Source organism: Paroedura picta, chromosome 15 (assembly GCF_049243985.1).
Source record: "Paroedura picta isolate Pp20150507F chromosome 15, Ppicta_v3.0, whole genome shotgun sequence".
In the NCBI taxonomy this organism is placed as follows: Eukaryota; Metazoa; Chordata; class Lepidosauria; order Squamata; family Gekkonidae; genus Paroedura; species Paroedura picta.
Window position 1 is genome coordinate 15,413,160 of NC_135383.1, and position 23,064 is coordinate 15,436,223.

The 23,064-nt window shown below is 45.5% G+C and overlaps 1 protein-coding gene across 8 annotated transcripts in view; it reads left to right on the forward strand.

The window, feature by feature from the left end:
- AUTS2 (activator of transcription and developmental regulator AUTS2) overlaps positions 1-23,064 on the forward strand; it is a 675,677-nt gene that overhangs the window by 630,292 nt on the left and 22,321 nt on the right. For 6 of the 8 annotated variants that reach the window (XM_077312658.1, XM_077312655.1, XM_077312660.1 and 3 more), the window contains 6 exons: positions 9,276-9,750; positions 10,828-11,081; positions 11,553-11,794; positions 14,892-14,936; positions 20,907-21,002; positions 22,657-22,728. In XM_077312658.1, coding sequence (XP_077168773.1) covers positions 9,276-9,750; positions 10,828-11,081; positions 11,553-11,794; positions 14,892-14,936; positions 20,907-21,002; positions 22,657-22,728 — 1,184 coding nt within the window. The remainder of the gene's footprint in view (positions 1-9,275; positions 9,751-10,827; positions 11,082-11,552; positions 11,795-14,891; positions 14,937-20,906; positions 21,003-22,656; positions 22,729-23,064) is intronic. The other 2 variants (XM_077312657.1, XM_077312656.1) reach the window with 2 other exon arrangements.

Below are 23,064 nucleotides of genomic sequence, written 5' to 3' on the forward strand. Positions count from 1 at the left end.
GAAGGCCCTGAATGGGTGGGAGTTAATTAATTTATATATATATATATATATATATATATATATATTACATTTGTTAAATGTTTATTGGGTGAAATGGCCAGATATGGTCATGTTGACCGCCCATAAATCGCCATTGATGGGCCTCGTGGGGGTGGGGAGGGGAGGGGCCCCAGGTGGGCGTGTCCACAGCTATGCTTCTCAGCCATATTCTGCAGGATGGTGACACTTGTGAGGTTGCTCAAAGCCTGAAGGATGTTTTAGGGGTTTCTCAGTGCTGAAAAAGGTTGTTTTAAGGAGTATGGAGGTATCTTTCATCTTCTTTGATTAGGAAGATGAAAGAGTCCAGTAGTTTTTATCTCCCCTAAGGAGTCTTTAAGCAGCTTACAATCTCCTTCCCTTCCTCTCCCCACAACAGACACCTTGTGAGGTGAGTGAAGCTGAGAGAGTTCAGAGTTCAGAGAGAACTGTGACCAGCCCAAGGTCACCCATCTGGCTTTGTGTGGAAGAGTGGGGAATCAAACCCAGTCCTCCAGATGCTCTGGCTGATTGTTTACTAGTGATGCATCTGTCAAAAGTGCAAAGATTTGGGGTGTTGCAAAGAATTGTTGTGAGGTCCTTTGGGGTTTGGCCTTTCCAGCGTGTTTGACCAACCAAGAACAATGTCTCCCCCACCTGGTTTGCTGGTTCACTATCATCAGCACAGGTAAACTTTGCGTTTAGAGGCATCTGAGCCAAAAAAGATGGCTCACCCCTTGGAGATAACATATCAAAGGGCTTCATCAAATAGTCCATGGTCTTGTGCAGGTCCATTGGGGTTAACATTGAGGACCCATAGAGCACCAATTCTCTGGCAGGTGCATTGGCTTCCAGTGGAATTCCAGATTAGATTGAAGGTGCTGGTATTGACCTTTAAGGCCATCCATGGTCTGCGTCCAGTGTATTGAAGAGACTGCCTATCTGGGTATGTCCCCCCAATGAGCACTGTGCTCGGCCAATACCAACAGGCTGGTGGTCCCTGACTCCATTGAGGAGCACCTGGCCCAGCTAGGTGGAATGAGCTCCCACGTGAGGTCAGGGCCCAGCCTGAACTTCAACAGTTCTGCAGGGCCTGCAAAACAGAGCTCTTCCACCAACCCTCTGGTTGAGACCAGCACACACGTACTGGATGTAGCAGTTATGATCAGGCCTTCTGTATATATGGATGTGCTGTATATACTCAAGTATATGCCTACTTTTTCAGCACATTTCTTTATACTGAAAAAGCCCCCCTAGGCTTATACTCCAGTGAGGGTCCCACTTACCTGTTATTGTTGATACCATATTTTTGTGGTAAAATTAGGTGCCTAAAATTCGGGTCGGCTTATGCTATGGGGTATATGTATTGCTCCCCTCCGTGTCTGGGATAAAAATCTCCCCATCTCTGCCTGGGTTGCCCAATTTTATCCACATAGGGACCAACAAGGTGAGGTTCAGCTTGTCTATTTTATGAAGGAGCAGGGATGCCAAGATGCTATTTTAATGTATCTCTATTCTTAATTTTATTCTTAATTTCCAGGTTTTGTTGAAATTGTCGTTAGCCGCCCCAAGACACTGTGAGGGCCGGGATATAAATCAAATAATAAATAAAATAAGTAAATAAATCTTGGCCCCATTTGTTGAAATGTTATCCTTTGGGGGGAATTTGTGTGGGGGTGCAACTCACCCTAGTTCTGTAGAGCTACATCTTTGTTACGGTGCCTTATTTTCCCCCTTGCATTTAAAAAAAACCAAACAAACCTGTAGTGTATGATAAATGTCATGTTGTATAAAATTAAGTTAAAAGGCAGGCATGCGAAAGCAAACAGGATTCTTCGGGGAGCAGGAACTGGGGGAATCTTATTAAGGGAGATGTAAAACAATTATTTATTTGTGTCGTTCTCCTCCCCTCTCAGGACTCTTTGTTTTCTGTGTATCTTCAGCATTACAAGGTATTCTGGGCGATGGAATTCCTTGAGGAAGCTTAATGTCGGGTTGTTATCTGGTTTGACAGCGATCTTTGTCTAATCAGATGTGTGTATGTTTGAGCTGCGCGTGCAAGTTTTTCCCCTCGGCTGCCCACGTCAGCGTGACAGTTTGATGAATTGCAGGGCTGCGTGAATAAAGGAACTCCAGAGAATCCAGTTATTACTTGACTTTGCGGGGGGGGGGGATCAGGATTAGGTTGCCGATGCACGAGGTGTGGGGGAGGACTGTATTACTTGTGAAAGAATAGCAGAAAACATGTCTTTGTTATCTCAGTGGTAGCGCGGAAGAGCGTTCCTCCGCTCTTTGAATCTTGGGTCCCGCCCATCGCTCTATCGGACGACCCCACCGTGATAGACAGAAAAAGCTTCACTTTTCCAAGAAGGATATTTGTACATTAATAAGCATTCTGTAACTACAAGTTGGGGACCGACCACGACTTGCATGGACATCTTGCTTCACCTCCCCCATTATTTACTGTTGCCCTTCCCTGAAAACCCTCAAAGCCTTTCCCCGTTTCCATCTGTCCTTCCCACTTACCAGCCAACCTACCTTTTATCACTTGGGCAGATAAAGCTGCCTTACACTGAATTAGACCCTCTGTCCATCAATGTCTAACTCTGATAGGCAGCAGCTCTCCAGGGTCTCAGGCAGAGGTCTTCCATATCACCCTCTGCCTTGTGCTTTTAGCTGGAGATGCCAGGGATTGAACATGGAATCTCCCACAAGATAAGGAGATACACTACCAGTGAGCCACGGCGCCTCCCTATCCATCTCCCTGCCTTCCAGTTTCCCTTCTTCCCTCCCCCTGGGAGCTTTTACCTGAGAAACCTGTGTCCTAGTTGCATGGGACCAACTTTTGGGCTGGGTCCAGTTGCATGCTGGGGAACCTGTATGGACTTACAGAGGGGCACTTAATTTCCTCTCTATGCATTTCCCACATTATTCCCTCTTTCTCTCCTTCTGGTAGCCCCATATCCTCACCTTGCCCTGCTTCCTTCTCTCTTTCCCATCTACCAACAAGCCTACTTTTATCTGCCCACCCACCCCCCTTAGCTGTGTTATTTATTTACTTATTTAGCATTCGCTGGCAGGGGCTTATGGGAATTGTAGTCCATGGACATCTGGAGGGCTGCAGTTTGACTACCCCTGATCTACACACTGTGAAGATGCTCTGCCAATGAACTGCGGCTTCTCTCCTCAGACCTGTGGGCCATTCTGGCCAAGAATCCTTGATGCCTCAAGAGCTGCTGTGGTGATCTGGTTAAAATGTTAGAAGGAGCCTTCCTTCAAATCCCTTTTCTGTCATGACCTTGGGCCCATTTTTAATGGAAAATAAAATAAAAGGGAGGACAGGGGGATCTATGGACTCTCTCATGAGCTCTTTGGAGGAAGGGTAAAACGTTTTTTTAAAAATTATAAGAGGGCTCAGAGCCAATGGATTTCAGGGCGTGTTTTTGCAACTGTATTTTCATTGGGAATGTCAGCTTTTTATATTCTGAAATGGATCCTGAAGGAGCACTGGATCCACTGGCCCTAACATGCAGTTTCAGCCAACAGTCAACAGCAATCTGGTCTCCATCTTCTGTACCACTTGAAGCTTCTAAATGGTCTGCCACAATAGCCGAATGTAAAATACTTTACTATAATCTAGGGTGCTTTAGGATGCTTAGGGCTTATCCTGCATTGAGCAGGGGGTTGGACTAGATGGCCTGTATGGCCCCTTCCAACTCTATGATTCTATGATTATTCTATGATTCTAACCTGGTTATGACTCAGTTCTCCTTTTCTCCGTTTCTCTTGGCTGCAACCCCAATAACGAATGCCTCCATCTTGGTTTGACCTCCTGTTTCCTGAGGGGTCATCTTTAATATTGTGCTCTTTCCAGAAGATTAAGGGTTTGTGCTTGCCACCTTGACAAAGGGGGGAATTAAAGGTACAGGTGTCTCTGACACAAAAGCTGATCTGGCCTTTATGAATGATGCAGGATTAGACGGGTGAGTTATTCGAAGCCGGGGAGATCGATGCTGAGTGAAATGTGCCATTGGGAAAAAAAAACAGCCGGAGGCGGATTAGCACCTTAACGAGCGGAATGGAAGAATTATGTATTTGCCATTGCTAGATCCTCTTGGCCTCTGTCAGCACATAGTTTTAGAGCCGTTAATCTTCTTTAGAAGGGGCACATTACTGAAACTTGTGTTTATCCTACTTGATCTGTATGTAATGTTATGGCCTCGGTGAGGAATTCAGTGGCTGGTTCAAATCCACGCACATGGAGGACATGTTTCTAGTCCAAACTGGGAAGGACTGTGTCACAGCAATAGAGGACATGTTGGACATGCAGTTCCAGTCACTGAAGCCAACAGTCAACAGCAATTTGGTCTCCATCTTCTGTACCACGTGAAGCTTCTAAATGGTCTGCCACAATAGCCCAATGTATAATACTTTACTATAATCTAGCATGAATTTATTTTAAGCAAGGGTTATCATGGCCAATTGTCACTTCTTCAGGAAGGACTGCAGATGGGCACCAGCCAAAATTGGGGGAAAGGCCCTATGTGTTGTTGAAGAAATCCAGATTTGCAGCCATAGACATGGATTGAGTAGCACACCCACTCCATGAACTTGCTCCATTAAGGCAAGTTCAGTCACGGTCAAAAGCTCAGACTCCTTAATCCCTGATTTGTTTTCTTCCTTGACCAACAGCATTTAATTCTTGTCTGGGCTGAACATCAGTTTATCTGGTCCTCACCATACCTATGTCGTTCAGGCAGAAGTAAGATGGAAAGGCCCAGAAGAGCCAAAGGAACTGAATGTTGCAGCAAAGAGCTGTAGAAGCAACATATTTACAAAGTGGAACTCTGGAAGCACTCATTGCTGCTCCAGGCTAAAGAATAAAAATTAGGCTGCTTGAGAGCCAGTTTGGTGTAGTGGTTAGGAGTGCGGACTTCTAATCTGGCATGCCAGGTTCGATTCTGCGCTCCCCCACATGCAACCAGCTGGGTGACCTTGGGCTCGCCACGGCACTGATAAAACTGTTCTGACCGAGCAGTGATATCAGCGCTCTCTCAGCCTCACCCACCTCACAGGGTGTCTGTTGTAGGGAGAGGAATGGGAAGGTGACTGTAAGCCGCTTTGAGCCTCCTTCGGGTAGGGAAAAGTGGCATATAAGAACCAACTCTTCTTCTTCTTCTTCTTCTTCTATGACGGACACCATTTTTGTAGGTATGATGGAGACGGGCTTGCATAATACCAATAACATTGCAGTCTCTGAGCCAGCCTTTTGCAGCCTTTTGACCTTCGAGGAACCCCAGAAGTGGTGACACGCCCCTTAAGAGAAGTGGGCACGGAAGAAAGATGCGGGAACCAGCCAATCAATGGATCGATCATTTATCATTTCCATTGTGGAGAAAGAGATTCGGCCTGTTGAGCAACAGGGGAAATGGGCTCCCCAGAACCCTGGCTAAGAATCCCTGCTCTAACTTAAACATACTTGATCCAGCTTCTTTTGTCTTTGACATTTTTTTCCCAAAATGCCTGCCTCAGCAAAGCTTCCAGGACCATCTTTTTTTTTAAAGAGAAGAAGAAAAACCAGGTTTAAATGCTTGAACTCTGGAAAATGGGCCACTTTGACATTTCTTTGGCTTTCATCGCCAGCTTCTTGCCTGGGGCTGCTAGAGGAGAAATCAGTAGCAAGAACTGAAAGGCATTGATTATTTTTGTTTGAGTAGCTGTCGGTGCATCGAAAGCATGGATTTTTCCCCCCGGCATCAGGCAAACGTTTATCTTCAGCAGGAACGGAAAATACTATAAGCAAGTGCCGTAAGCCTCAGACAGCTTACAAGGTTGAATTGAAGAGCCATATCAGTGGCTGCAGGGGAGGCTGTGTGCCACCCAGGAGTGGCATTTGGAAAGGGCAGGTGGGGAGGGGAGACAGGTAGGGTCTGTGGAGAGAGATCCTTCCATCTGCAATAGTTGGAGCCAAGCCACATTCTTTCCTGTGGCCTTCAGTAGTTGTGCTCCATGGTAGAGCGTCCTTTTGGCATGCAGAATCCCAGGTTCAATCCCCAGCATCTCCAGTCAGAAGCAGGTGATGTGAAAGACTTCTGCCAAAAAACGTGGGCACCCACAGCCAATCATAGAAGACAATACCGACCTTGATGGACCCATGGTCTTAGAATGAGGCAGGTTCATTTATGTTAATTACAGATTTATATATTTCTTCCCAGCAGCCTTGCCGGTTCAGTCCATAAAATCCAGCATTCTGTTTTTCATGGAGCCGGTGTGGTGCAATGGTTTGAGTGTCTGACTTAGATCTGGGAGGTGCAGGTTCAAATGCCCATTTTGAGCAGTGGTCGAAAGTACCATCACGTCATATGATCATAGAGTTGGAAGGGGCCAGATAGGCCATCTAGTCCAACTCCCTGTTCAATGCAGGATCAGCCTCAAGCATCCGTGAGAAGTATCTGTGCAGCCACTGCTTGAAGACTGCCAGTGAGGGGGAGCTCACCACCTCCTTAGGCAGCCAATTCTATTGCTGAACTACTCTGTGAAATTCCTCCCCCCCCCCTAAAAAAATATCTCAGCAGGACCGTTCTACATATAGTCACTTGCATACTAAGGAGTTAAGATCAACAGCTAAACAAGTTTGATGCTCCGCCATCCGCTGTGCCTCTTTCACATAAAGAAACTCATTTTTTATTTCTTCCTTGGAATAGAAAGGGTGTCATTCCAGAAATACACAAATACACTTTCTGAAGAGTTGCTGTTAATGTTGTTTTCTGTGGTCTTTTTTTTTCTTTCTTTCTTTCTGTTTTCCTTACTCCTAGAAAGAGCTTCTGTTAGGCCTCCGAATGCCATTTTTTAAGTAGTGCTGTTTGAATAAAGGTGCTCTTTGTACCTATGAAAGAAATTGCCCTCTTGTGGTTAGGAAACCAGCTGTTGGATTGTTTATGTTGTTCTTGCAGTCCGTCCTCAATAGAGTATCACAGAAGCTTAAACTTGAAGTGCCTATATACAGTCTATCCCCAAATGATGGATTGATTTCAGAAAGAAATTGTTGGGGGTAAGGATTGTTTTCTTAGAGAGATGTGAACTACAGGGGGACACATTTTCATGGACCACAGTATTAAAAACCCATGAACCTAGGGTTGTCAGCCCCACTGATGGAAGAGGAAGAGAAAGGCCCAGACAATGGCAACGTGGTGACATCATTTCCAGGGTTCACAGGAAGTGACATCACTACACTGCTAACATCTGGTTTCTTCAGTGTTCTTTACTGTTCATTGGGCTTCAGTACCTTCCGCTTTAGGTTCTCGTGCCACAAATCTGAATTTGACCACCATTTATGGCATTTAGCCCTTTTCCATCTGATAACATTTCTTGATGTGTAACTTTTAGCACCTGTTGGGTACATAGAGAACAATGTAAGCTGCTTTGGATCCCCATTGGGGAGAAAGGTGAAGCATTAGTTGGAAGGGACCTCCAGGGTCATTTAGTCCAACCCCTGCAGAACTACATTCCCGAGTCCCTTCTGAATTACAGATGCTTCAGACAAACTGACTCTATTGAAAGGTGCTGATTGGACATGGGCCAGTCACTTAGCATAATGGCTCAAGGGCTTGACAAAGACTTCTGTGCAAGATCTTGTAGACCCCCCTGCAAGGAACACAGATACCTTTGGACCACAGCACAAACCCTAGGCATGTGTAACAAGAAGAGGCCAAATGTGAATTATGTAGTTAGATCCTCACTGCAAGGCGGTTTGACTGGTATTAGGTCAGTCGCTCTCTTGCAGCCTACCTTGTCAGGTTGTTATGAGAACAGCATGAAAGGAAGTCGCATACACCATCTAGATTATTATTATTATTGCCATGTATATTGTGACGCTAAGAGAGAAGAGCAGAGGATCAAGTGCACTTCTTGGAAGGAGGGTGGGGTAAAGATTAAGATCTCACCTAAAACTCATACAGAGCTTAGCAAGAAATCCGAGGTTGCAGAGCGCTGTGAGAAAATGTCGAGGGGAGATTACTGTCTTTACTGAACTCATGCAATAAATAAACACATAGAACTGATTATTGTGAACAGAGGAGGAAAATATGTTAAGGTGGAAAAATGGTCTTAGAGAAGTTTGAGGACAGCCCAGGCCTTGGGGGAAATTGCAGTGGGGCAGCTTTGAAAAATCACTGCTCTTGACTTTTTGAGGGAAGACAGTGGCTATAGACGAAATGGGATATACAATACAATAAAGAATGCAAATAATGCAACAAAGTAAAGAGGAAAGAAGGAAAAATACAACCAGAAGAAAGCAAGATGGAAATATTTCACATTTAAGGGAAAGAAAGGAAGAAATCCCTGCCAGTTAGAAACCCCTTGAGATGATGCCCATAGAAGAAAAGAGGGAAGAAGAAGAAGAAGAAGAAGAGTTGGTTCTTATATGCCGCTTTTCCTTACCCGAAGGAGGCTCAAAGCGGCTTACAGTCGCCTTCACATTCCTCTCCCCACAACAGACACCCTGTGGGGTGGGTGAGGCTGAGAGAGCCCTGATATCACTGCTCGGTCAGAACAGCTTTATCAGTGCCGTGGCGAGCCCAAGGTCACCCAGCTGGTTGCATGTGGGGGAGCGCAGAATCGAACCCGGCATGCCAGATTAGAAGTCCGCACTCCTAACCACTACACCAAACTGGCTCTCTGGAAACTGGAAGGGAAGGGAAGGGAAGGGGGAAAGGAAAGGAAAGGAAAGGGGGAAAGGAAAGGAAAGGAAAGGAAAGGAAAGGAAAGGAAAGGAAAGGAAAGGAAAGGAAAGGAAAGGAAAGGAAAGGAAAGGAAAGGAAAGGAAAGGAAAGGAAAGGAAAGGAAAGTAGCTGGGGGAGACAAAAATGTAGCAGTTTGATGAAAAGCATAGAATGCGTTGACATATTCCTACAAAATGAGAATATACAGGAACAGCAATGCAAATTGGAGAAGAGATGAATGGCATGGTTTAATTCAGTAGGTATTGATATTTCAAAGAAGAGGTGTGTTTATAAAGTATTTATAAAGAAGAATAAAAGTAAAGGGGTACCTGCAAGGCCTTGCCGGTACCCTGTGATGTAGGTAAACCTCATGGTGTAGACCCAAGGTCATCTCGGCTCAGGAGCTCCCACAGGTGTCCAAGGTCATCTCTGCCCAAGGTCACCCCATGAGCTTCCACAGTAGAGAGATCCTAGTCTATGCCACACTGTCTTTGGCATGGTGGAAACAATAATGTGCACGTGTGTTGTTCCTTTTTACAGATACCGACTTGGGGGTTGGTACACTAACAGAAAATGAGGACCAAGATGGCAGGACGTTGGCAGTCCCCAAAATATCGGGACTAGAAAGGAGTCAAGAGAAAAGCCAGGACGCCAGTAAAGACCCATCGTTTGACCCCACTGTGCCTAAAGACCTTTGCCCGCAAATCTCTCTGCCAACCATCCCACCTCGTTCCGACCCGCAACCCAAGTTGTATTCTCCAAGTCCCGCAGCGGTCCAGCAGACAGAGCCTCCCTGTTCATCGCCATCGGTAGCCCCGCAGGCGGTGCCTCCCTCGCAAGAAACCCAGCTCTCCATAGCCCCTCCTCTCCAAATCCAGCGTCCACCACGGCCCTCCTCTCCCGGACAGCCAGCTCACCCAAACCTGCCCTCCACACAGCTACGTCCTCCATCAAGGACTCTTTCACAACAGTTGTCGGCGTACAACAGCAGCAGCTTAAGCCTCAACAGCTTGAGGTGAGGTCCTTTGTGGTGCATTTTTGAGGTCTCCCATCTGTACAGTCCAAGGCAGGGAGGGTAATGTTTCCATGAAAGGTGGTCAGGCTTACCACCTGAGTCTGTTTCCCATCTGCAGGAGAATAGAGTGCTAGAATGCTAGAAGGGTGGTAATGAATTGAGTACGTCAAGTGCCACCAAGCTACTTCCTGCCTATGGAGACTCTATCAATTTCCATTCTCCAGAACTTCCTATGGTTAGAAGCCTTGCTGACCTGGATGACCCAGGCTAGCCCAATCTTCTCAGATCTTGGAAGCTAAGCCGAGTCGGCCTTGCTCACAATTTGGATGGGAACCCACCAAGAAATTCCACATTTGGTATGCGGAGGACAGCCATGGCAGACCACCTCTGTTAAGTCTCTTGGCTTGAAATCTCTATGGGGTTGCTGTAAGTCAGCGGTGACTTGATGGCACTTAACACTCAACTTCAGCCAGAATGGGCTTTATTGCTGTTTTGATGCTTTGATTGATGCTTGTAGTTTAATGCTTTGATTGATGCTTGTGTTTTGATGCTTTGATTGTTGCTTGTGTATATTGGCTTCAGGATAATAATAATCCCATATTATAATATTAAATTATTTTATTGTAATAATAATTTCATATTTTTATATGAGATTTATAAACCTCCCCTCCATACAACAATTCTGAACTAAGATCAGAATTGTGACCACCGCTGCTATATGTTATATGTAACTTTTAATTGGGGTTTTTATGGGGATTTTATTGTGTTTTAACTATTTATGTTGTAAACCGCCCTGAGACCTATTGGGAGAAGGGCGGTCTAAAAATTAAATAATAATAATAATAATAATAATAATAATAATAACGTTAAAATTGACATAAACAATTCCAATAAATTGGGTTATGGGGCTTTGCACAGTCTGTGAACAAGGTAGAGAAGTTGCCCTGGAAGGGTCCAGGTACCAGTGAGGGTTATCTAGCTTTGGGGCTGGTTCTCGAGGGAGCCCAACTGAGGGGTGTGTCTCTCCTAATGTTTTTTTCTTTTCCCCCTGCCCTCTTTTCGAATTTCTGTGAACAGCAGCAGCAGAAGCAGCACTCCTGCCAAGACTCAGGCCCCCCCTGCACATATCGCCCACCCCCCCTCGGCATCCCCCTTCCCCCTGTCTCTGCCGAATCACAGCCCTCTCCATACTTTCCCGCCTGCCCTCCAACCTCCCGCCCACTCCCATCACCCCAATATGTTTGCCCCTCCCACGGCTTTGCCCCCGCCTCCTCCTCTGACATCGGGGACGCTGCAAGTTCCGGGCCATCCTGCGGGGAGCACTTACTCCGGTAAGTATTCAGAAGCGTGCCGGAAGGGGAAAGCTTTCCATTGTGAGGCCCAAAGACCGACCAAGGGAGAAAGGGGCAGATGGAAAGGATATGTGTCAGGAACAGCAGAGAGAGATGGGAAAGTAACAGCAAAGGAAGAAAGAATCGCTTTCCGGCATCCCAAATGTGATATTTCTGAATAAATCATGCAGCACAAATCTTGGGTATGAAGAATAGCTGACTTTTTGCACCTTGCCTTACTCCCTGGAAGTAAACTATCAGTGTACCAGGAAGAAATGTTTTCTCGATATGCTAGTTTTTTGTTAGGGGGGTGGGGTGGGGCTGATGTTGTTCAATGCTATCTTAAAATACGTTTTATCATAGTTTTATCATTAACTGCAGCAGGGGTGGGTTTTTTTAATTGCATTAAACACCAGGCCATGTGATGCTAGGAAAGCTACAAGCAGACATGTCTCTCTCTTTGCCTTCCAGAGCAAGACCTCCTCCGGCAGGAGCTGAACACGAGATTTCTGGCTTCCCAGAGTGCCGATCGGGGTGCCTCCCTGGGCCCGCCGCCCTACTTGAGGACGGAATTCCACCAGCATCAGCACCAGCACCAGCACACGCACCAACACACTCACCAGCACACCTTCACGCCTTTCCCCCACGCTATCCCACCCACCGCCATCATGCCGACGCCAGCACCTCCCATGGTGCGTACCCCAGGCAGAAATGTGAGGATAAGTAGAACACACCTCTCTTATATTACAAAGTTATAACTGCAGTCCATAGTGGAGATGATGTTTGGGAGAAAAGAGCATGCTGGGAGATAGTGCATGACTGTCTTTGTGACTGGGAGCCAGGAGAAAACAAAAGGCCCATGATAGGCTCCTCCTGCAAGTTCCCTCTTGGAATTGGAGGTAGAGGACTCCCGTGTTTGCATCTCTCCAGTTTTGTCCAAGAGTCCTGCTTGTGGAAAGCTAGCCTGTCAGGGAGATGCCATGACCCTCTTCACATATTCTTTGCCATGAATGGTTGACTATATGTTTCTTTGGCTCTGTCATGTGATGCTCTTTTGATCCTGATTAATGGTGTAATAAATGTCCCCGGATCTCTCTCTCATAATGTGCCCTGACCTTAGCAGGCTGATGTAGTGGTTTAGGAATGTGTACTGTCTAATGAAACTTCATGTGGCAGCTTGGGAAACGTTTGCACCTGGCACTGTATTTGGAATTGGGGAGAAGGCTGTGTGGGGCCATAAAGGCATGCTAGCTTGTTAGCTAATCAGTTTCAGCAAGGGATTCCTTTGAATAAAGAGATTTCTTTGCACCAAAGAGTCTGCTTATTTTATTGGAAGTTCAACAGGACTCTGACACATTCCTAAATGACATCAGCCCATCAAGGTCAGAGGACAAGAGATATTATGAGAGAGAGAGAGATCTGTGGACATTTACTACATCATTAAGCATCACAAAGGTACAGAACCAAAGAAACGGATAGTCAACCCTTCATGGCAAGAACATGTAAACAGGATCTTGAAAGGAGAATTCTACTTTCTGCTTCACACTCTAAGTTTTCTATAAGTCTGTTTTTTTCATAAAGTTTGTATGCCAATTGCACATAATGAGCAAAACATAGAGGTCAGTAGATTGAAACCATGTAGGACCAGGTGTACCCTGTTGCTCTAATACAGGGGTGGCCAACTGTGGCTCTTCAGATGCCCATAGAATACCATTCCCATTAATTCCTGCTGCCAGGGGCTCATGGGAATTGTAATTTATGGACATCTGGAGAGCCACATTTTGGCCACCCCTGCTGTATTATATTGTTGACCTCCATTGCACAGCTAGCTACAGTTCTCCTTACAGCCATAGACTGTGGTGATGATGAGGACTAGTCGAGAGTAATTTTCTGACAGTGAGTTGTAAGAAGTGTGCAATTCTGCTTAAGATGGCATTATGAGAAAGAGCTACAGAGTCAGTTTTATGCATTCCATGCATCATAATGCAGGGTCAATCCCCAACCATGTTCACTTTCAAGGATCTGAGAGAACAGTACTTCTGCTGGAAACCTTGGAGAATTACCATCAGTTGCTCCTAAGTTAGGTGGTCTGACATGGTTTGAGACAGTTTTTTTAAGTCTCTAGGATTCCTTAAAGAATTTTGAGGTGATATGGGCTTATAATGAATGTTCCTCATGCATTACGTGTTCGGAGACAGTCAACTCCTGACTACCATGGCTAAGAGACAATATGTTTGGCATGTTTGTTGGCTCTCTGGACTACCTGTTTGGCCACTGCATGAAACAGGATGCAGGCCTTGATGGACCACTGTTCTAATCCAACCAGGCTCTTCTCCCTTTCTCACCTGTGTATTTTGTGAATAGTTATACCCTCTTAATCTGCTTGTTCCTTTTGCAAGATGTTTGTTAAAGGCAACATTTCCCCCTTATTTCCAGAAGGCCCAAACTTTTGTTAGAACATAATTGTACATGTTGTACCTCCACACTCTGTTGGTGTCCAACCCTGTGGAAACTTTTCTCTCCAAGCACAAGTGGCATGGTGAACACCGGTTTTGCATGCAGAATTCCCTATGCCCAATCTCTAACTCCTCTCGTTAGCAGGATCTTAGGGAGCTGGTGGTGGGCCTGACCAAAAGATGTAAGGATGTGCATGTAGGAGGTGCATATGTTCGTTGCGACTTGTGACCAGGGCTAGTGCTATATAACACTCCCCTACACATTAGGGTATGAAATTCCCCTACTCGTTACTGCAGTTATGAGACCTAGGCCCTTGTTTTTATTTTTAAAAGAAGGTAAAGTTTTCGGGAGTCCTTGGCAATTGATGGCTTCCATCTCAGAGGTTGTCTTCTGAGTTTGATGACATGACAGCTGCATATGTACACATTGGCTGAAAAGGAGCTCAGGAGCCAAAGCTTTGATGAACAGTGGTTTCTTTTGTTGTTGCTCGGTTGGGGAACCTGGAAGATGGATCTTCATGAATTCGGTCCACTTATACCAGCTACTTCACCAGCTGTAGTTGTCTTGCAGTGCAATCCCAAGCACAATGGCTGTTGCCTTCTAGCCAGCATGATATAGTGGTTAAGAGAGGCGGCCTCTAATCTGGAGAACCAGATTTGATTCCCCAGTCCTCCTCCACATGAAGCCAGCTGGGCGTCCTTGGACTCATCACAGTTATCTTACAGCTGTTCTTGCAGAGCAGTTCTGCTAGAGCAGGGGTAGTCAACCTGTGGTCCTCCAGATGTTCATGGACTACAATTCCCAGGAGCCCCTGCCAGCTTTTGCTGGCAGGGGCTTATGGGAATTGTAGTCCATGAACATCTGGAGGACCACAGGTTGACTACCCCTGTGTTAGAGCTTTCTCAGCCCCACCTACCTTACAAAGTATCTGTTGTGGGGAGAGGAAGGAGAAGGTGTTTGTAAGAGCTACCAGGAAAGGTGGGAAGTAAGTGTAAAGAACTGTATTAGCCACTTTGGGATCCCTTCAGGTAGTAAAAAGCGGGGTATATTCCTTTTGTCCTCCTACTTTCACCTGCAGTTCCAGAATTGTTTTAACCATGGAGAATATTTTTGGATAGTTCTCCCCCCCTATCTAATTTCACCCTCCAAGGCTGGTCTGATGGTTTGTTCTTTGCTTCCCCTCGTCTCAGACCCCTCTGTTTTGAAACATATTAACCACCTTCTGTCTGTTTCCATTGGTTGTGCCCCACCATTCGATGGGCGGCCTTCAGAAACCTTTGTCTGAAACAAAGAAATGTTGTCCCAACGAAAAGAGAGCAAAATAATGAGTTTGTGCTTTGATCCTTTTTACAGTTTGACAAATACCCAACAAAAGTTGACCCCTTCTACCGACACAGTGTGAGTTCTTCTTACTGCCTTAAAATGTTTTTTTAACAATTGCTTTCTTCCTGCAACGGGGTTCGGAATATCTCTCGGTCAATGGCAGATCATCCCATCCTTTTTTCCATTCCCTTCTGCTCATCACTCTTTAAATATCCATCGCATGTTTCCACTTGCTTTTGGCTTCCTGTTAAAGATGCAGTGTTGTTTGTGTGTGTTTTCCAAATCAGAATGTCCTTTTGATCTAAATCACGTCCCCTGTCTGTGGGTGCCCAGGGACACTGAGTCACTTCCAAAGTACAGCAACCTTTGTGAACTGAGGACCTCCAGAAGGTCCTATCATTGGCAGACTTGCTTAGGTCCAGGGCCCCTCAGAGTCTGAGAGTCAGGCCACGTCTAGTTTTGGAGACTCCGGATGTACCAAAAATACAGAAATGCTGAAAAGGGTTACAAAAATTATGAAAAGTCCGATTTTGCAGTCCTCTGTGAATGGCCTTCCCCCGCCCCAGTAATGGGACCTGCTCAGGACTTACAAACGGAAGGCCGCAGCTTCGTTGATCAAGTCACTCCATCCCTTGTTGGCTCTTCCTCTTTTCCTGCCATCTTCAGCTTTTCTTTGCTTTGTTGCCTTTTCCAGGCAGTCTTGTATCCTCAAAATTTAACCAACGTACAATAGCTTCAGTTTAGTCCTTTTAGTTTCTGTATTTAGAACTTGAAGCCCCCTTCATAAATTCTAAAAACGTCAAAAGTTAAGATTGACTAACAGAATCAGAATCAGAGTTAAAATGATTAAGGCAACACAGTTTTGTTTACATAGTTCAGCCTGATTTTTTTAGCAGCAAAGGCAAATAGAGCAACTCTGTTAGAAATGTGTGGATGGGTAACAACAAAATCAGATCCTCAGATTTCACTGTGCCCCAAGCAATTTCTGCATCCATAAGGGAAATCCATTCTTGTAGATAATTTCTTCTAGAAGTTGTATGTCTCCATTCATTCCCGTGGAGGGAGCAGAGCTGTGGGTGTGAACATCCTTTTCCATGCGCAGCATGGCTTCTTCTGTTGGAACTGCTAGAGGCAACTCCTGCTCACCCAGTAATGCTCATGCTCCATGGAGCACATGTGAGACTTGCAAGGGAAGGGTCAATAAGAAGAAGACAGCACCCAGAAGGCTTGGTGAATGAGCAGCTCCCGTACTTCTTAGCTGTGGGAGAAACTGTGGGTGGAATCCATAAAAAGTGAAAGCCACTTTGTTTTGCTGTTTTGACAGAAACACACAGATCCTGCAGATTGTATTTATTCAATTATTTGTTTTTATAGTACTTCCCTACCCTCACCTGGACACTCACTGCAGCATTGAGTTTAGCAATTTTTTTGTGATCAGAGAGAAACGACATCAAACGTCAACACAATGAAGAGATCAGCAAAGAGTTGTTTGCATAAGTTTTTGCTAAAAGTCTGGGCTGGCATTCCTTTTCACATATTGGTTATTTCTGTATCCTACCTTTACCTCCCATACCCTTAATGTTCTTTTTAAAGAGCTGTATTTTGTTTTGAGCTGAACCACATTGAGCTGTAGATTGCGAGTTCTTGCACTTAAGCGGTAGTTTGCGACTGGGCTGTCTCGTCCACACCAGGAAATCGATTTGCAAATTGTTCCTGTTGTCCTTCATACAATATCCAACAAAGTGTCAGACTGATCATGGCATAAGCCTTGGAGGACTGTAAACATATGTAGCTGGACAATTTTCTTCTCATTCAGTGCTTAGGTTAGGCTAAAAGCTGCAACATCAAAAGCCCTGAAATTTCAAACGACAATACTATTAAAAACACATTATTAGCTGATGGGTCTTACTTAATGGTTCAAAGCAAAAAGGAAGTGTCTGAATTTGCTGACAACATACAATTTGCTTTTAAAGACCATTATCAGAAACGTTATCAAGGCAAGCTTTTGGTTAGGTGCAAGCACTCTGATGTGAGATGCTCATTTTGCAATTGGAGGGCTGGCACTGCATCTGTAGGGGCTGGAAGCTGGCAGAACACTTGACTTTATGTGCTGTGTTTCCTAAGGAATTGAGTGAGGCAAAACAATCCGGAAGCGAATGTAGTCAAAAGTAGGGTTATGAAAAGAAACAGTATTTTTCAGGTTCAGGCATATTGAATCCCCAAACTATCAGTATTTCCCTTTAAAATTTAAATGCCTTTAGTAAGCTGCAGTGGAAGTACATGCATGAACTCCAAGGGTATTTAAAGGGCTCATAGTCTCTTTAAATGGCTTCTCCAAACTGAGAGTTCAGAGGCATTTAAAGGGATTGCACTTCAATGTGACTCTTCAGCAAATAGCAAAAAAAAAATTACCAATAAGGTATTTTCGGCTATTTGCGGGAGAACCACAGTTGAAGTGCATTTCATTACCAATAAGGGATTTTTCAAGTATCTTTTTGGTGGTGTTAGCCAAATGCACACCCCTAGTCAACAGTAAGCAAGATTTCTTAGATTTTAGTTGGTATTTGGAGCTCAGTTGTTGCTAGTTATATAAGAAGAGCCACCCCAAGTAATTTTCCTTCTCATGTTCTGATTATGATTATAAATCCAAGATCCTTTTCATCTGAATTTTTCACTTGTACAAACACTTAACCTCTCCCATTTCTAGATGATAAATTTATCTTGATGATAAATCGTACAATGCTCAGAGGTGTACTCTAACATCCCACAGGTCCCTAGATTATAAGGGGCATCTCTGTGTTCCTCCATTTAAGCCACAATGGTGGCTATTTTCTTGTTTACAGCATAATCGCCACATAAAGGGAAAGGTAAAGGTATCCCCCTGTGCAAGCACCGGGTCATGTCTGACCCTTGGGGTGACGCCCTCCAGCGTTTTCATGGCAGACTCAATACAGGGTTTCATTCACAGCTCATCTTGGAATTGCTTTTTTCTACATCACTGGAAGTTTGCCTTGCTCAGAGGTGTTACCAGGTAGAGTTATCACTGCTGTGACTGAGAGTTGGGAAAAGGTAAAATTATCATATGCACATAAGTGTGTCAAGTCACAATTGACTTATGGCAACCCTAGCAAGGCATGTTAGAAAGCAGAGGTGGCATGCCTTCTTCTTCAGAGCCTTCCTTGGTGGTCCCCAATCCATGCCCCTGCCTAGCTTCTGAGATGAGGAGGAATCCTCCCTCCCTCCCTTGGAATCTGGAAAAGGTATCTCAGTCTAATTATGTTCATTCAGCAGTAAATTCTACTATTCTCCATGGAGCTAGCTCTCAAGTAAGTGTTCAGAAGGAAGTGGTCGTCCATCCAGTTAGCTGTAGTGCAGAAATGGATTCCTTAGATTGACTTCCGTATTCCACAGTTATTCGGAGATTGCTACGGGTTTTTTGCTTGTCTGTTTTTTTCTGCTGTCCCTTCTATAGATGTACTGTTAGAATTTCTTCACAACTTTTAATGCTGGTAAACAAAGTAGAAGACTTGTCAGAGCATTCCCCGGTGCCATAAACTCTTAAGGAAATAAATGTCTTAAGTGACAAGTCTAAATGAAAACTAGTAAGCTTAATAAATGAGCCTCTTGTGGCGCAGAGTGGTAAGGCAGCAGAAATGCTGTCTGAAGCTGTCTGTCCATGAGGCTGGGAGTTCAATCCCAGCAGCCGGCTCAAGGTCGACTCAGCCTTCCATCCTTCCGAGGTCGGTAAAATGAGTACCCAGCTTGCTGGGGGGTAAACGGTAATGACTGGGGAAGGCACTGGCAAACCACCCCGTACTGAGTCTGCCAAGAAAACGCTATAGGGCGTCACCCCAAGGGTCAGACATGACTTGGTGCTTGCACAGGGGATACCTTTACCTTTACCTTTAAGCTTAATAAGCAAAGATAATTTTCCCCTATGTATTATGTGCAATAAGAAATACATAAATCAAGCCCACTTATTTTGCTAATTGCTACTGTGGGGTGGTAGGAGAATTTCCTCCAGGCCAAGCTAGATTATGGAGATTTTTGGTAGGGGGGATGACTGGGGCATGAAACTGGGGTCACTGTGGGTTGGCAGGTAGTTGTGACTTCCTGCATTGGGCAGAGGATTGGACTAGATGATCCTGGAGGTCCCTGCCAACTCTTATGATTCTATGATTCGACTTACATGCCTTTTATAATAGTAATAGTTTAATGGTATAGTAATAGGAAGGGCGCTAAAATAGTAAAAAAAATTTAATGCGTTGCATCCAATCAGCTTTTCTACTGCTAAAAAAAGAGAGAAGAGGGTCCCCCTCAGACCACGCTGGTGGTCACGGGACCAGCACGTACAAAACTCACGTGGGGCAGGAAGTTACATGAAAAAGCTGGCTACATCCACCCCTATTTTTTTGTCTTTCCCCCTACAATTGGCACCTGTGTCAAAGGAGAGTTTACCAAATCCTTGAAAACAATCCGAAGCAAGTACCATATAATTCAGTGGGGCAGGACAGCATCTTTAGGTGTGCAGCCATTGCTAGCAAAGCTTTTCCATTCCAAAACAAGCATTAATCTCTCACCGTTAACCACTCCATCTAGTGTCACGGGGCGGGGGGGGGGTGCGATTGTTGGTGCCCAGTGCTTCTCCTCCTTTTCTATGCTGCAAAGATATCTGCCTCCTTCATTACTGTCAGTGTGTCAGTCCATGCAAGGGCCGCTCTCTGCCTCTTTGCCCTCGTGCAAAGCTCTTCTCTTCACATGCTCATCTTTTCCTTCCATCTCTTTGCCTTCAGTGACTATCCATTGCCTCGTCCCTTCTCCAGACTGCATGCCAAGGTCATGAAGCTGCCTGGGTTGGTGACAAGGAGGAAGCCAGAAGCTCTCAAGCTGACATGCTCGTCCCCCTTGCCGCGTTGGGCATGGAGAACGATGACATCCCAGTTTGAAGCAAAGCGTAGTTTGTCTGGATGTCTGAACTGGGCCAAATGAAAAATCAGGGTCCGATTTTGTTGCCTACAAACCCCGTGCCTTGTTTGTGCTCTTTGGTCCATTATGGGGGTTGTCTCATGCTGCAGGGAGCATACCTTTGGTGCTGGAGATATCACTGAAGCACTGAACTTCTGTCAATGGAAGCTCATATTTTTATTTGATGGTTTTTATTTTATTTGCATATGGGGCATTAAAGCGTGGGGCAGTGAGGAGATAGGGGGCTGGTTTTTGGCCTCGTTTCTGTATTTTTATTCGCATATTTTAATTTTATTTCCATGGAGGGGTGTGACAGGGAGGCGTCTCGAAGCCTGAAAGAGATTTCAGGTGTACCTCCACAGTTCAAAGGTTGAAAAAGGCTGGCCTAGCCAGAAGGCATAAATTCCAACAGCTGGCTTCTGAAATCCAAATCAAACCGTGGTTTACACCAGGGGTAGTCAACCTGTGGTCCTCCAGATGTTCATGGACTAGAATTCCCATGAGCCCCTGCCAGCGTTGGCTGGCAGGGGCTCATGGGAATTGTAGTCCATGAACATCTGGAGGACCACAGGTTGACTATCCCTGGTTTATACCGCAATTCTAAGCAGGCTTGCAGCCTTCTAAGCCTACTGACTTCAGTGGATTTGGACTAGTGTAACTCTGCTTGGGATGGCATGGCTCAAGTTCCACTCTTTGTAGGTTCACCCAGTTCAGACATCATGACAAACTGCAGTTTGTTCCAAACTGGAAAGCCTTCCTATCTTTGCACGGTGCAAGAGGGGAGTGGAGGGGGGGGGGCGACATTGCAGGATTGCTTCTTGTCATCTGCAAACAGAGGTCTGTTTCGGTGTCTCGCTGCCACCGCCAGGCGTGTCAGCCTCTAGTTTGCCCACTTGTGGGCCAAAGTGGTGGCAAGCCATCCGTGGCGCAGACTGACTCTACCACCTCAGGTCATCAAAGCAAAAACTGCCCCATGAGTGGCCATCGCCTTTGGCTCCACGTCTCAACTGAAACGGCAAGGTTTTGTGTCGATGAATAATCTGGGATCCTTAACTAGATTTTCCCCTTCCTTTCTAACAGTTGTTCCACTCCTACCCTCCAGCTGTGTCAGGAATCCCTCCCATGATTCCTCCGACCGGTCCTTTTGGCTCGCTGCAGGGAGCGTTTCAACCCAAGGTAAACCAAAGCTTTGCGGTGTGTTTAGTGAGCGGGCAGAGGGCTCGGCAGCTGGGCATCTCCCGGGGTCGGGGTAGGCCAAGCACAGGCCCTTTGCTTTCGAGGGCTGTTGGAGAGCACCCATCCAGGTGAGATTGAAGAAGAGGGCAGAGTACAACAAGACGGTGTTCCTTGAGATGCTTTCCTTCTTTTGAAGAGGCCCCCCTGATCTCCTACAAGTTCTACAAGTTCAATAGCAAGCTGATAATTCCAGTCCTATGCTTTCTGCTATCTTTTACTAGATTACAGCCCCCCCCCCTCTCTCTCAATTTACTTTTTGAAATAGCCATTCTGAGATCAGTTTGTCCAATCTCTAAATGAACCTGCTGAACAACTCCAGCTCAAGCGTCTTAAATATGCAGATTGCCATTCATTAGCAGAGGCCCTCAGGTGTATGTTAATCAGGCTGTTAAGTGTTTGCTTGGGCAAAATCATGGTATTGTTTTAAGGTTGTGGAGGACTCCACTCCTCAAGAGATGCTTTTCAGCATTTTCTTGATTGCATCTCCGCACTTTGGGGGAAAGGGGGGGGGGTCCTGTGGTTTTAATTATGTGTCTGCCTCCCTTCCTCCTGCCCGTGACTTTGAGCACACTCATCTGAGAGGGAGAAGAGGCAACTTGGACAGAGCAACCTTGCAGTAGTTTCCTTTCCCAAAAACCAACCATTCATGACATGAAGCCATCGAAAGGTTCCAAAATCTGGATCTGTTTAAAAATTCTAACGCATACTGGCTGGACCATTTTACACAGCCTTTTCTCCTAGAAACCCTGTCTAAGGACTTCCTCAGTGTTACCTGGTGACTAAAAACTTGGCATCATGGTTCCGGAATGCTTTCCTTGCAAAAAAATTGCCTAGCATCTGTTCTTTCAAGTTTTAGGTGCCAAGAGACAATGTTTCTAGCGCTAAATGTTTTGATTTACTCACATTTAAAAAAAATTTCAGGCAGATAGCTGCAAGGTAAGGCCCAGAGTTACTCAGCAAGCTTCCATGGCAGATCACAGTCCCACCACCATTCCATGCCCACTCTGCTTCACCCGCACAGTGACCGTGTGAGATCAGTGAGGCTGAGTGGGAAAGACTGACCCAAGGCCCAGGTTCATGGCATAGTGGGCATTGGAACCTGGACCTCCTAGATCTCAGTCAAACCCTCTAGCTACTGCATCACATGAGCCCTCAAGCTTCTTTAGGATGCTTAGGGCTGATCCTGCGTTGAGCAGGGGGTTGGACTAGATGGCCTGCATGGCCCCTTCCAACTCTATGATTCTATGATTCTATCAAGGATCGTGAGGAAAAGAAGCACTTCACCTGATGGTTGTGGAGACCAGGTAGCAGACGGTGCTCTGCAGGGGAGTCATTTCCAGGGAAAGTGGTGCCACCACCAAAAAGACCCTGTAGCTGGGAGCCATCTACTTATCCTCAGATGAGGAGTTCATCTTGGGATAATATAGACTTGATCTATATTTTATGCCAATAAAGGTATTCAGTGTATCGTATGTCCACTCCCCTACCCTGACCATATTTTGTTTCTTAAAAATATTTGTTTGTTGCAAAACTTTTTAAAGTTTGCACCAAATGTTTGCAGGACTGACGTTTTATTTTTGAATCACGCTTGTAGACCTCTAATCCTATCGATGTTGCAGCGAGACCCGGAGCTGTCCCGCACACCCTCCTGCAGAAAGATCCCCGGGTAAGTCTTCCAAGATGACGACCTCTGGAGATGAAGTGCCCTCTGGCCAATGCAATGTGATAGAGGCATGCAGATTTTCTTCCCATTTTACTTTCAAAGTAGGCTTATTGCATACGATGAAATCTGCAATATATAGATCAGTGGGCCCAGAATCTGTCTGTTGGGTCATGCCCTTCCCTGTCTCCAGCATCTTCAGAGAACAGATATTCCAAGAAGCAGGGCTGGGAGAGCTCTCTGCCTTGGACCCAGGAGAACCACCACCATTCAAAGTGGACAATAATGGGTCTAGATCAGAGGTAGTCAACCTGTGGTCCTCCAGGTGTTCATGGACTACAA